Genomic DNA, 15,070 nt, shown 5'->3' with positions numbered 1-15,070 from the left:
GTCAGTGATACGAGTCCACACATGGTGTTTCCTTTGGCTTTATTTTAAGAAAGTAGTAAGTCACATATTATAGCACATATTTACAAAACTGGTGGCGGCGGCTTCTTCTTGTCACTTCTTGGACAGCTTGGCCTGTTTGTTTTTGGGTGGCGCCCACTTGAGACACACCGTGTCCACTGCACGAGAGTTACGTGCCGTTACTTGGCGCATGCATGACAACGCGACACGTGACGTGACGTGACAGCGGGCATGGACGACGCCACTCACCAGTGATGGGCGGCTTCTTGTACTGCGCGCTCTTCAGGTGCTCCTCGACCAGTTTGGGCGTGACGCAGATGACGTGCTGGCCTTTCCAGTACTTGACCATGTTGAGCGACTGCAGCGTGCTGATGATGTCACTCTGCGTGATGCTCGTCATCTGGCTACACAAGCACACGACACAAATGTCAACATTTTTTAACAATTTTTTACCTTTTTTTTTCTTTCGTATTTTCTATTTATTGTTTTCAACTTCTTTTAGAACCCTCATTCATTGCCAGCCATTTTAGAGCATTTGAATTTTTTTCAAGTCCCGCAGGTTACTGCGTTTAATTATTTTATATATACTTAGGTTTTTGCAAATGGGAGATATTTTTCTGCGTTTGCCCTGTCAGCCACTTGTCCCTGGGGATTTTTTTTTATGTGAAAAACATTTGTTACAGCAATGGAAGGAGAAAATGTCAGAACAGTGAATCCCTGCAAGCTCCCCCAGGTCCTAAAAGCTTCCACAATGTATTTGATGTTGTAAATTGCATAAAGACAAGTGAAGGCCCCTAACCCTTTATAATGTAGCCTACTACTCAACGCACTCACCCACACAGGCTTACCTCATGTAAGCCGCACATGATCTCCCAGGCGGAGAAGTGAACCCACGCCAACCAGCACCGAAGGCAAGTGACGGGTCCACTCCTTCACCTGGAGCCCCAAAAACAAGTCTTGTGTGCTTGTGTGCTCCGAATCCGACTTTGTTTGACGTATTGTGGAAGTGACTCAAGAGACGAGCAGTATTTGGCTAACTACTGCCACCTAGAGGCTTCGCATGCATGTAAATTATCTTAAAAAAACGCACTTCTCCATTTTTGTGAGCATTTTTTTTTTTTTTTTTTTTAATAACAAACCAGACAGTGTGGCCGGAATTTTTTCTCTACACGGGGAGGGGGGGAAGTATTTGTTTTTAAAATACGTGTGGACAAGGCCTAAGTCTACCAAATGAAAGGATCTCTTTTCGCCACGAAAAACAAAACAAAACAAAAAAAAACATGATTCTGCCTTTTTCTGTTTTTTTTTTGTTTTGTTTTTTGTTTTTTTTAAATAATCAGCAGGTAGGTTTACAAAATGCATCTGCTTCTCCCGGTGGCCTCCCAAATCTAAGGTGGTGAATCGCTGCAAATTAAGTCGTTTCCAAGCTTGAAATTTACTTTGGAGCAACAGTGTTTTTTTTGTTGTTTTTTTTGTTTTTTTTTTACTTTTTAAAAGACTCGATTTTTGTTTATTTTAACTTGACTATTTTTAACTGTTTATACAAGTACCCCCAAATATTTATGTTTCCATTTATTTAGTTATTCAGGGAAAAAAGAATTACTTAACATTTTCTTAATAAATTATTGGGCTTCCAGTAGTCTCATTTTAAATTGCATATTTTAAAAAAGTCAAATGACACTTGTCTTGATTTTAAACTTTTGATTTAAAAAAAAAAAAAAGGTGTTTTACTTTATGATTACTATTGTTATTATTATTATTATTATTATTATTTGTACCACCCCTCCCCGCCCATTTCAGACCTTTTACTTTTTTATTATTTGAAAATTGTTGTTTCAGGTCACCAGTTTTTTTTTTTAAACAATTTTTATTTTCCTCACAATCTTAAAAAGAAAAGTTAAAATATGAAAGAAAAAGTAAAGCTAGTAATTGAGTACCACTAGCGGTACCCTACACCGTTTAAAAAACAAAACAAAAAAAGATTAGCATTTATTATCTTTGTTGGGATTTTCAAGCAAAAAATATACGCTAAAGTTTTTCTTTTATGAGAAAGAAATCTGTTTACTGATATAAAAAGTTTACACACACCTGTTAAATTGCCATCTTTTTGTGGTTTAATAAAATGAAACCAAGATAAATCATTTCAAAACTTTACATTAATGTGCCCGAAATCATTGCAACTCAGCGGCAAAAAAAAAAGAAAAAAAAAAGAAAATAAATAAATAAAATACAAAATAAAATATTTTCAGGAAGTAAAAATAAATTGTAACGCAAGCAATGGCCAACATCCAGTAGTGAATTTATATTTTACAAAACAATAATAAAAGTAGCTATGTCAAAAAATACATAAATTCTACAGTCTACTGGAACATCTAAATTTCATTTCAATTGAACTGTACACGTTATTGGTCACATTAATGGTAGAGAGAAAAGTTTGCGAAATGACTTGGTCTCACAAAAACCTGACATTTTAACAGGGGTGTGTAAACTTTTGATACCCACTGTACATGTGTGTACCTGAGGTCTTTGATGGAAAGCGTCCCCCTGAAGTCTCTGAGAATCTCCAGAAGAACCCAGGACCAGTAACTCCGGTAGCTCAGCTTGCCGAGGTCAGACAACGGCTTCTCTGGCGACCCCACCGCGTTCTCCAGCTTAGACAGCTCGTAACCTGAACGTACACTTGCGCTTTAGATAGAGTGCCTCGTTGTGGTGACGGAAAGCAAGCGGAAACTTACTGAAAGCGATGAGGAACTTCCCGTAGCCACGACGTTGATACGGCGGCAGAGTGAGGATGCAGGCCACGTTGTTCCCGTCTGGAGATTCTTTTTCCTGGAAACAAGAAAAACAACATTTACTACATTGTGGACATACTGGTCCATAGTTTCTAAAATGTCCACATAACCGTGTTTGGAATAATTCACACATTCCCAACTCACAAATCACAACCATTACCAAATATTGATATTACTGGTACATGAAAACCACTAAAAAAAACAAAAAACAACAATGTCAGGGCTTTACTTTGGAGAAGTATCCCACGATGTGCGCCCCCTGCTTGTTGACCTCCGTGAGGATGTAGAAGATGAAGGGCTCCACGTCAAAGTAAAGCGTTTTGTGGTCCAGGAACAGTTTGGCCAGCAGACACAAGTTCTGGCAGTAGATCTGAAACGCGCACAAGACGATGCCTTGACGTCACGCTTCCCACTCCTGCCGCGCGCTTCCTGTCCGCTCACCTTGTGGTCGCGTCCGTCCACCTCGTACACGGAGATGTTGCTCCTCCGATAGATCTCCTTGCCTGGAGGCTGCTTCCACTGGCAGTTGGACTACAAATGCATGATGACATTTATTATTTGGATTATATTTAGAGATTTGATCGCTTCTTTTAAATTTTACAAGCACTGACTTGTCTCACTTTTGACCTTATTGGGCTTTTTTGCTAGGCGTGGCGGTGGTGCTGACTACTGACCAGGTGGTGCCTGAAGGTGTTCTCGTACTTCATGTACTTGAGGCAGTACTCGCAGATCCAAAGTTTGGGCTGCTTGCCGTAATCTTCGGGGAATGGCGAAAAGTACCACGCGTCGATTTCGAAGTTCCCGATCTGGATCTTGTCCACGTATTTCACCTTGGTGATCTGCAGAGGACACGTCGGCGTGAGGATGAGGAGGATGAAGCCCAATGGTGACCAAGATGGAGAGGAACAAGTTTCCTACCGCCTCATGTTCCTTCTCCAGAGCCGCCGTGGTTGGGTCCATCTCGGCGTACGTCTGCAAAACATCATGTTGGCGTTACGCCACTGGCTCACACAGCCTTCACCATGACAATAAACAAAAACACATTCTTGAAAGTGAATAAAGTGACATTTGTTTGTGCCAAAGAAGTGAAACGGGATCATTTCCTGGCCATCACCTTCTGAACGTGGTTGATCTCATCGTGTTTGCGTTTCTGGTTGCGTGTGATCTTGCGTTCGGGCTGCTCGCCAATGTCGCCCACGCCGCCCACCTCCACGCTCTTCCTCACCGCGTCCTTCACCGTCTTGGTGAGCGCCAGCCGAGCTTTGCCCACCCACTCGTCCAGGCGCCTGTTGACTGACCACATGCACAAAACATGACTACCATGCTTATTTACTATACATGTGCATGATGTGTGAGCTTACAGCCAACATAGTGCACGTAGAACTCTTCTCTTCCTTCCTGCTCGTTTAGTCGAGACTGAATCACTTCTGCTGCATCTGAAAACATAGAAAATGTTCAAAATGTGAAGACATTTCCATACAAGTGACACGTGTAAATACAGTGATGTTACGTGACTTGAGCTAGACCGTTGCCGCTGTGACCTGTTCTGGCTTGGCAACTCTCGGTCTAGCTGCAGTCTGGCACATTTATCCAGTTGAAACCTGTTAAGACCATCTGGTCACACATTCTTACACGGGAAAGGCTGAGATGGCCCCCGTGGGGGTGGACGGCCAAGGTAGTATAAAACTAGTGACCATTTTGAGTGGAGCAAGCCTTCTTCTGTGCTCAGCTCCACAGCTGTGTACTCGAGTACTGTGTACTTTCTGGCATCCACTAAATAGCTCAAATGAGAATATGCAGTCTCCTGGTTGTTATTATTAGCATAGCGAGCGTTCAAGATAAAAACAACCATGAAAGTTCCCATCTGAACTTTTCAGTGATGCCATCAAACAAGCATTCAATATTTGCTTAAATCAACAAAAAAGTAGTCAAATCAAAACAGTTTTGGTATTGAGGTAAAAAAAAAAAAAAAAAAAAAAAAAAGTGAAAATGTAGTTGAAAACAAAAAAAAAGTTAAAACCACAAAAAAGAATGCAAAAATGCAAACTGAAAACATCGAAAAGTGAAAAATAACGGCACAAAAAAAAAATACTTAAAAAGAGCAGTGAAGTAAAAAATGTAGTGGGAAAAAATTGAAAAGTTTCAAAAGTTTCAAAATAAACACTAAAATATCCATCCATTTTCTAAACACTCATTCTTCACAAGGGTCACGGGGGCCTATCCCAGGTGGCTTCCGGGCAGTAGGCGGGGTACACCCTGAACTGGTTGCCAGGTAATCCAGGAAAACACTCAATTATAGTAAAAAAGTAAAGTAAAATGAATGAAAAGTGAAAAAGTTATAGCATGAGTGGGCAAACGCAGTCGGTCCTGGAGGACCAGAGTCCTGCAGGTTTTAGTGGTTTTACACACAGCTGAATCCAGTGAACAGGATGTTATCAGGCTGATCATGTGAATCAGCTGTGTTGGAGAAGGGAAACATCCAAAACTTGCAGGATTCCTGCCCTCGAGGACCGAGTCTGCTCACCTGTGGGTTCATGGAAAGTTAGAAATACAAAAGGTAATAAAAACAAAAAGTAGGTAAGTACAAAATATAAGTTGAAAATAAAGTTTATGGGGTAGATTAAATAAAGTAGTACTTGTATTAAGTAAAAACAAAAATAAATTAAAAAAGAAAAAGAAAAACAAGAAAAGCTTTGCAAGCTTTCAACTCAACAGCGCCCCTGGCTGCTAGATACAACCAAGCAGTGCAGTAAGTGCATTCCACTTTGCTTCAAATTATAAACAATCAGTTTCTCACCATCTATTATTATCCCTAGCTAGGCGACAAACAAACACGCCCCCTAGTGATGTGACGTCATAACAATCTGTTATTGCTGTGCTCTTGTGACGTCCTTGTTTCATGTCTTTGTTCGGTTTTAACTGTTTACAAATCAACTGTTAAATTAATAAATAATGTTAACTATGTGAATCGATCATTTATACGACTCTGAGAAGCCAAAATAAGCATGTTAGCCGAGGCACACAAACATGCTAACTTACGCCATGTTTTGTCGGCTCGTTGGCACAAATACGTTTCTCCTATCTCCACCGACACTTCCTGCTCTCTGCCGCCTAGCAGGACGCTCCTATCCGGGGCGTGCTGGCCGCCGGCGTCTCCCGTCTCCGGGCCGTGAGCCTCCACTTCGGCCTCGTCGTCCTCTCCGCCGCTGCCGTTCGACGAGCACGCCGCCCGAAGGCTGGTGTCCGCGTCTCCGCACCCGCTCACCGCGGGGCACGAGTCAATTTCTGCGTTCATGGTCGCTCCTCCGTCCCGGTTCGGTTCGGTTGTGCCCGCGTGCTTACAGTCTTCAGCTTGAAAACAAGCGCGCTCAACAACAAAGTAATAACATGGCCGACGCGTCGCTTTCTTTTGACGTCATTACGCACAGGGCAAGGCCCTGCCGACGCGTAGTTATTTAAAACAATATATGATACATTCTCTGAACAGTTTATGTATTCAATAGAAAAAAAATAAGTTCCATACACGAACCAACGACAGAATAACATTACAATAACCATCGAAAAATCCTGATATCATAGAACGTAAGGTTAAGACAAATTAAAAATGTGATTGGTTAAACTGACCGTCCCATATTTAAAATAGGAATGGACAAAAAGAACTGACATGCCAAGGCCACACTGAAATTGAAATATGGACAAAAAACAACTACCATCATGCACATAAATATACCGGGACCAGTGCAGTCAAGAGAAAAGAATGAGAGGTGGGCACAATTTCCACACTACCCACAACTGACATTTTATGAAATTGCCTTTTCCCTTTTATTTTTGACAATTTCATTTAACCAATTATCTAATGAAAACAAGTGTTTCTCTTTTTGTACTATTTACAATTAACCAAAATGTAAAAATAATAAATTTTAACTACCCAATGGAAGAAATGTAAATGAACGCAGAAAATGTTGAACACAAGTAAGGATTCTTGTAAGGGCTCAGTGGACCGAATAAAAGAACAGTGTGGGTCGTATGTAGCCTGTGGGCCAAACTGTACCCATCACTGATCTAGATTTTCTTCCGCCATCTGTAGCACTTATCCTCACTAGGGTCACAGGTGTGCCGGCGCCTATCCCAGCTGAGTTTGGGCGAGAAGCGGGTAACACCCTGAAATCCGCCGCCAGCCAATCACAGGGCACAAAACTATTGATGCTCACATTCATTTGGAACTCGGATTTGAACTCAGAACGAGAAGGCGGCTGTGCTGATGAGATTATACAATACGGCTAGCAAAGATACTGTTTGAAAAAAAATAAACAATTTGTAATGAAAAAAGCTGAGTGATGCATCTTTAGTTCAATACCTTTAATTAATCATTTTATTTTATGTCACCACGCCACAAGTGTGAGTGTGTGCGTGTCAGAGCTCCTCCTCTGGCCCCCCCACCCTCTGCTGGCGGGGCGCCGCCCCCTTCGGTCCCCGAGCGTCCCAGCGGTGGTGTTGAGGGGGCCCCCCGTGGGCCAAGTGCTGAGGGCCCCTTCTGCGGGCCCTCTGAGCGCGTCCCCCTGCCATGTGCTTGTCAGAAGAAGCAGCGTGACTTCCTGTTTGGCGAAGAGTCAAGTGAGCATGCGTGCCGACGGGCCGTCCCTCGGCGGGGTCCGACGACAGCCGGAGCGAGTCCAGGTGTTCCGAGATGGGGGTGCATCCTCTGATGTGATGCGTTCGGGGCCCGCTTCCTCTCCTGGGACCTCTACCGTGGCTGTGGCGCTTGTGGGCCTGAGGCTGCCCGCGAGTGCCAGTGCAATTCGTTGGCGGCGTCACAACGTGATGTGCTGGCAGAGCAAACTCAAAGGCGGCGGGTTGTGCAGGGTCCACAATGTTGCCGCTGCCATCAGGAGGAGGAGGAGGAGCAGGAGCCTGCGGAGGAACACAAACATCTGCTGACGACAACAAGATTCTACAATGTTCTTGCTTCTACAAGTTCAACAAAGTTCTAACAAGCATCCACAATAGTTCTGACAAGATTTTACACCTCATTGATGTGTATGAGGAAGCGATTGGACTCCTCCTCGGGATCGATGACACCTCCTCGACAGCGTTGCCTTTCCAGAACCTTCTCGAGTTCTCGCCATTTCTGCCGGAAGTCGGAGCGTATGGCAGCGCCGTCCAGCTGGGTGAGCATGAACACACTTTATTGCTCACTTCCTCTCTAGCACGGCGCTCACTTCCTGTCTCACCTCGGGCAGCTGTGGCGCGGCGCTGGCCATTAACTGGTCCAGGTCGTAGGTCAGAGGTTCGCGGCACACGGGACAAACCACCGTCAGCTCCTGGGGGACACAGGACATTTGTGTGGATGTAAAATAGCATCTCGGATTTATTTTCACAAAATCTCGTCTAAAAATTAAGTCTCTAGATGGGTTGGAAAAGTAAAATAAATTAACACATTTCTCATTTTTCCTTCCAATTACCAGACATTTTCTTTACAATGGGGTATATGCCACGGAAGAGGTGGGACTGCTTTTTGCACACAGTTTGTTTCCGGTTCGGTTTGCGACGTGTGGGCTGCGTCAAAAATACTTGTGCTTCCGACTTTGTGCCCCGGGGTTGCGCGTTCGCAAACCCGGACCGGAAATAAACTGATGTGCAAAATCACGTCCCGCCTCTTCCGTGGCATATACCCCGTAATGTGTTCTGTGTAGCCCTACAATTTAAAAAAAAAAAAAAAAAAAAAAAAAAAAAAAAAAAAAAAAAAAAAAAACGGCTGGAGGTGGGGTGGGCACGTTTTCCCTCTCTGCGCTGCTGCCCGGTGCCGGTTTCCGGGGGTGGGGGTGGGGCTCGCGGGGGGCCGGGTTCGCGGGGGGGGTTGGCGGTCGTCGGGGGTGGGGGGGGGGGGTGGGGGGGTTGTTTGGGGGGGTGGGGGTATGGGTGGGTGGGGGGTTGGGTGTTGGGGGTCGGGGTGTGTTCGGGGGTTTGGGGGCCGGGGGTGGTGGGGCCTGGGTCGTGGTGGGTGGCGGGTTTGGGTGGGGTGTGGGGTGGTGGTGTCCCGCTGGGCCTCGTTCTGCGGCCTTGGGCTCGGGGGTGTGGGCCGGGGCCGGGGCGGGGGTGTTCCGGGCGTCTGGGTCAGCTCGCCGACCGGTGTCCGCTCGGGTGGCTTGGGGGTGGCCTTGGTTCTGCCGCGGCCTGGGGGTTTCGGGGGGGGGGGGGGGGGGGGGGGGTGTTGACGGCTGGACCGCGGTTGACGGCTTTCTTTCTTTGGTGGTGGTCCTTATGCATGCCAGACCCGTCGCACCAGCATCTACTGAAACTCAACAGAAGTAGTCTCTCCCTCCCACAGCCCCTTGAATCAGTGGGTGCTGGTGTCTGTGGATCTCACTTTGCTTTATCTATCCTTCCCTCCTTCCTCTTTTTAGTTTTTCCTCTGGTCACTTGAGATCTCAATTTATTGGAAGTTTGAGGCTTCTGGGGTTGGCATAAGACTCTGGTTTTGTAACCACGCAGGAGGGGTTTGGTCGGTGCTGGATTTCACTTTGATTTATCTTTCTTTTCTCTTTATTTTTTTTCTGACCTTTTCTCTGGTCTCCTGACCATTTAAACTTCACGACTGGCAAGATTCTGAAGTACCAGGTTAAGGCGAAGGGTAATGGGATATTTATAAGGCTTTAGGTGAATTAATGAGTATAAATTTATACGTATTTGCACGCACACACGCACGCAAACGCACGCACGCACGCAAACGCACACACACAAAAAAAAAAGAGCAATGATGATAAGACGTTGAATCGGTAAGACTACCGAATGAACAATTCTGAGCTCTTAAAAAAAAAAAGAAAAAAAAAAGAAAAAAAAAAAAAAAAAAAAAAAGAAAAGAAAAGACTAAGAATAAAGCAGTACAATCCACCTGTTTTATCCATCTCAGGGGGTGGCCATTTTGCCACCCACTCAGTTTGCTAACATCACATGACCAAACGCAGAAGCAGCTGACCCGTGATTAGCGAGTAGCAAAATGGCCGCCCCCTGAGATGGATAAAAAGAGGTGAATTTTGATGCTTAAGTCATATTCCACAAACGCAATATTAATGAGAATGCTGTGTTTAGACTAGTGGGGCTGAATAGAACATTTTATTGTCAAGAAAACTATCGGGCTGCCATCCTCTTTAAGACTTGTTTTACATATTTACCTCCATTTTCCACACTTTGCACTAACTAACTAACTTCAAAATGATTAGCTCATTTAGGACAGCAAATAATTCACAAGCAAACGCCCCGAAACTAAAATAAATTTGATGCCCCTGGGACACGGCGTGATGTCATTGATGTTGAGCTCCAACCTGATGCTGCGTGGCCGTCTTGTCGTCAGCCATCTCCTGCTGGCGGAGGCGTATCTCCTCCTCCGAGTGGCGAGCATATCGACCCAGGCAGTGAGAGTGGAAGTAGTGATAACAGCGCGTCTTGCTGAACGACTCCCCCTCCTGGACAATCAAGCAAAAAATGTATTACAGCTCAATAATAAAAGTCATCTAAGACATGTAAAGTGGACAAAAAAAGGGAAGAAGTTAAAGGTGACCTTGAACCCATACAAGCAGATGACACAGTTCCCGTGGGGAATGTTGCTTTCAGTCAGGATTTCTTTGGCTTTCTGGAGGAAGAAATGAAAAAGAAGGAAAAAGTTTGAAAAAGTTGAACTTCCTGTTTTGAGGTAAAGAGTGACGGCGGTGACCTCTATCAGCTGATACAAGATGGGTGAACCCACGCATGACTCGGCTTCAAGCTCAAGACTCTGCTGAATTCTGAAACACATCATCATTATCATCATCATGTTCCAACTAACAAGTCATTTACAGGTCAAGTTTCTAATAAGCTTTAGCAGGGTTCTAACAAGATTTCTGAGAAACCTCAAACACATTTTAAAAGGAACCCCGACTGTAATGACAAGTTTGCTCCACATAATTTATTTGGTTGTTACTAACAAAACTGGTATGAGATTCATTTTTCAAACATCATTTCCAGTTCAATACATTTTTGTATCAACATTATTTGTATGTACACTAACATTATTTACGTCGCAACGCATTCAGTGCGTAGTGACGTAGAATGGCCGCTTGCTCCCTGCCAAGCAATGCAAAACGGCTATTAAAGAAAGTGAGGTAAGCCTCCGTGACGTTCCTAACGAAACAACATGCGATTGGGAGAGTCACCCTCCCACACGCCGCGCTCTCAACAGCTCTCCCGATCGCATGTTGTTTTTCTTTAGGAACGTCCGAGGCTTACCTCGCTTTCTTTTTTCCTTTCTTTTTACCCGTTTTGCATTGCTTGGCAGACAGCCAGCGTCCATTCTACGTCACTACAGAGAATGCGTTGCAACTAAGGCTGTCAGTTTAACGCATTACTATTAATTAATTACGCTCCAAATTAGTGTGTTAAAAAAATAACAATTGATTGTGAGTGGCAAGTCAATGAGTGCAGCACAGGAGAGTGAGACAAACTTATTTGGACGTAGATCTCCCAGAGCCGTCATAAGAAGGTTGCGTTCATTTCAATTTGCACCCTTCACGTCGACGGGACCCGCAGGGTTGTGCCGCTGGGCAACTGTCATTCATCACGAAGGCTTTGGCTTTGGATACAAGCTGGATCACCATGGCAAATAAAAAACTATATTACACAGGAGACTTTACAGCTACATTCTGAGATGACGCTGACAGGGAGTCTGTCGAATCACGACGAGTGGTGCTGGATAACTCGGGAGTTCCAGACATCAAGTCCACAAGACCAGCCCCACCCCCCGGCTAAAAGGAAACATACCCGCGCCAGTGGAAGATGCGGCGCAGTTCGAGGTACAGTAAAAGCTTATAGTAAAGAGCTAGATGCTAGATATAATGAAGTCATGATGTTGCTGGCAGTACAAGCCAGATAATCGAAATCAATAAAGCTGTACCACCCATCTGCCTCATAAAAGTCAAGTCATCTTTATTTATTTAGCACTTTTAAACAGCCTTACCCCGGGTTTTCACCGGATGCGGTGCGGTTGCGGTGCGGTGCGTCTTGACTGCGTGCTCCGGACGGGTCAATTTTTTTGTCAATCCACACCGGCTCCGCACAGCTGCGGTCCGGCAGCTCCGTCGCCGCCCACTTCCCAACGTGTCTCGCGGGACCGCGCGCGCGCGATCATGTGGCATTTCACAACGACAGACATACAGAAAGTCTGTGCTCAACAGAGAAGCAGAAAGAGAGGTGGACTTCTTTTGATTTAACCTTTTCTTCTTCTTCTGCTATGAGATTCCATGCAGCATCCTTTTTTTGGTTGTCCTTGTAAAGTATATTAATAACGAGAGTCGGGTCAGTGCGGGTCCACTCTTTATTTCTGTCTTCCGCGTCCGGCTGCCGCTCAGTACGGCAAGCGAGACGGGCACAACAAGCAATCGCGAACATCAAACTCACAATACATTACAGTCCTTATAAAAAGGATGTGCCGTGTCATATATTATTTTGTGGTTTTCCACCTCCAATATAAACCTCTCCTCGTCCATGTTCGCTGGTGTCTAAACCGTGAATGAGCACATGGCCCGGCGACGCCCACGTCACGTTTTGCTGGAAAAACTTGCGAAATAGGAGCTGGCGAGTGTTTTATTCTGAAAGGTAACCGGAAATTTATTTTGAAACTGCCTCGGTCTTCCTGTCCCGCTCGATGTGTTTTGTGCTAGCTTGCCATTTGCCGGAGGCCTACCGCTGCGGCGTCCGGCAAAAATAGAAAATAGGTCTATCCTTGCGGAAGGCTTGCGGCACGCCGCAGGCCTTCCGCAGTCGACACGCAACGCACCCGCAAGCGGTGTAAACTGCACCATTCGAATGAATGGAATCTAATTGCTTGCGTCGCCGGACCGCACCGCAACCACACCGCAACCGCATCCGGTGTAAACCTGGGGTTAGCTGTCACAAAGCACTTTACAAAAACAAAACAAACATAAGCATGAGAGGGGCTTTATTAGGTACTCAAAACATCAAGTAATAACCATATTAGGCTCAAAATGACGGCTCTGGGAGATCTAGTTTTAAAATTCTGGTAGTGCTAGAGGTTAAACGGCAAGTTTATTTATGAAAACAACAAAGACAGGACTATTAACAAGAACACAGTGTTATGTATCTTTTGTAAAAAAAATATTAATTTTCATATCATGGAAACAGCTCCAGCCTGACTTATAATTTAAGACTTTTTTTTTTTTTTTTTTCACTTGCAGGTAACATCATACAAAAGAAGAGGACAGCCTTACACTCAAAAAAAAAATTTTGAACAAAATTGAAGTTTAGATTATCTTTTAAAATAATGCCTGGCCTAATTGGTTTGTGGATTTCAAATCTTCTCTTCTTGCTGTATTCAACTGATTAATCATGCACTGCAATTTTATAATGTCCTAGAATTCAAATTCTTCATTTGGGGACCTTTAGCAGATACAAAATTAAAATAGATTAATTAATTAAAAATCTTGTAATTAAAGTGGATTAATTTTTTTTAAGCGCCTGACAGTACTAGTTGTGGCGTAAACAACAATGGTGACGTACGCACAAATAAAGTTTCTACAAAATGTATTAAAATGTAATAATGTGGAAATTATTTTTGAAAAATGCATCTCATAGGTATGTTAGTAACAACCAAATAACTCATATGGAGCAAAGTGGTCATTACAGTTGGTGTTCCTTAAAATTAGAATGATTCGACTGGTTTGATGCACTCCCAATTTTCTGATTCAATTTGTTTTTCTTATATGCCTATCTACTTAGCCTTTTAGAAGGTTTTCCGAGGCGGTAACAAAATTAACCAGAGTGTGTTACCTGCTGAGCTTGTCGTCAGAGAGTCCACGAGGGCTATGTATGGAGATGTCAGGAGACGAGCACGGATACTGAACACACATGCACAAAGTACACATGTGAATTTGTATTATCAATGCAAGTGAAAAAATGAAAATGTGATGGTGATGTCACATGTAGATCACCTGGTCATCGAGGGTCAGCGTCAAGCCGAGTCGCACAAACTGGGATCCAGAGTCTTCGGCTGTGGATGGGTACAAAACTAGACTCACCTCCCAGCACCTAAACACAACAAAACATTGAGCTTGATAAATATATGTACGCGCGTGTATGTATATGTGTGTGTATATATATATATATATATATATTGATTGATTTATTTGACTTGAGCTTCATCAGCATGATGTTGGACACCTGTCTTGCGTCCTGGTGACGCGCAGGTCATCCAAGTAGATGGACTGCAGCACCTCAATCTCACACAGGACCCTGGAACAAGAACGAGAAGGATAAGAGAAATAGGAGGAGAAAAAGAGCAATAGCCATCGTCACACGACAAGGATGATTTTTAAAGATAAAAATCGCTGGTGTCTGTTTGAGTACATTCACAAATACAGCAAGTATTTAAAGAGTTTTCAGTTACTTGCAAAACAGTTAAACAATAAAACACTTCATGCTGTTCAAATTCATGTTTGTTTCATGCTGCTAGCTTTAGCCCGTTAGCTGTAAGGTTGCGTGACTCGAGATCGCCGCCGTTCGTTTGACAGCGCAAAACACGCAAAAAAAACATCCGAAGTTTGAACACCAGACTGCGGCTTAATGACATCAAGTTCCAAGGTTTTTCTAGAAACAAGTTGAGCACAAACTCACTCGCTCTCCGTCGCAGCCATGATTGTTTGCCTCAGGATGCCGCTACTTCTTCTATGATCATTTCATTCCTGACGACTTCACGTATTTGTAGCGTGAGCGCCCCCTATCCTGTCGGTCACGGTCTGCATCACCAGACGTAAAAATAACTCCCCTTCGTTTACAAATTTACATTCTCGAGGTCCAAGCACCGATAACATACAGATAGATACACCATAATCCTCTTGAACGAGGTTGTAATATATTTTAAGAAGGTTCTACAATATTCGAAAAATTTTAACAAGGACCTTCAAGGTTCTAATATTCTTTAATATGCTTTGACATGTTTTAATCATTGCCAAGTTTCACATTTTAACATGGTAAGTTTCAGGTTTTTAAGAAGATAAGTGTCACGTTATTTTGACTTCCACCTGAGGTGACTGGAGGAGTCCTTTTTGTTTTGTAAATCAGCATTACAAGCTACCTATCTACACTGTTCTTCTATAAACAAATGAGTTATAATTTATTACATCATAATGGATATTAATATGTAACTTTTTATCTGGTGTGTACCATTCCATACAGAAGGACTGAAGTGCAGCACATGTTGTAATGACTTTATG

General features: G+C 43.7%; 2 protein-coding genes across 2 annotated transcripts; both read right to left on the bottom strand.

Annotated features, from left to right (window-relative positions):
• Positions 1-8: 8 nt before the first annotated feature.
• kat8 (K(lysine) acetyltransferase 8) lies at positions 9-6,243 on the bottom strand. The gene is made up of 11 exons (XM_077530811.1): positions 5,850-6,243; positions 4,172-4,246; positions 3,925-4,103; positions 3,729-3,782; positions 3,485-3,649; positions 3,252-3,341; positions 3,040-3,180; positions 2,754-2,847; positions 2,536-2,686; positions 268-422; positions 9-176 (listed from the first exon to the last, which is right to left on the bottom strand). Exons 1-11 carry the CDS (start codon positions 6,103-6,105, stop codon positions 112-114), a joined length of 1,425 nt encoding a protein of 474 aa, XP_077386937.1. The 5' UTR covers positions 6,106-6,243; the 3' UTR covers positions 9-111.
• A 911-nt stretch (positions 6,244-7,154) lies between these two features.
• On the bottom strand, positions 7,155-14,577 carry rnf25 (ring finger protein 25). Its single transcript, XM_077530822.1, has 10 exons — positions 14,472-14,577; positions 14,019-14,090; positions 13,790-13,886; positions 13,629-13,696; positions 10,522-10,591; positions 10,369-10,440; positions 10,133-10,273; positions 8,042-8,131; positions 7,837-7,974; positions 7,155-7,721 (listed from the first exon to the last, which is right to left on the bottom strand). Exons 1-10 carry the CDS (start codon positions 14,489-14,491, stop codon positions 7,224-7,226), a joined length of 1,266 nt encoding a protein of 421 aa, XP_077386948.1. The 5' UTR covers positions 14,492-14,577; the 3' UTR covers positions 7,155-7,223.
• Between the last annotated feature and the right edge of the window lie 493 nt (positions 14,578-15,070).

The sequence above is a fragment of the Festucalex cinctus genome, chromosome 1 (assembly GCF_051991245.1).
Source record: "Festucalex cinctus isolate MCC-2025b chromosome 1, RoL_Fcin_1.0, whole genome shotgun sequence".
In the NCBI taxonomy this organism is placed as follows: Eukaryota; Metazoa; Chordata; class Actinopteri; order Syngnathiformes; family Syngnathidae; genus Festucalex; species Festucalex cinctus.
Note: the sequence above shows the minus strand (reverse complement) of the source record. Positions and strands in the feature narration are given on the sequence as shown.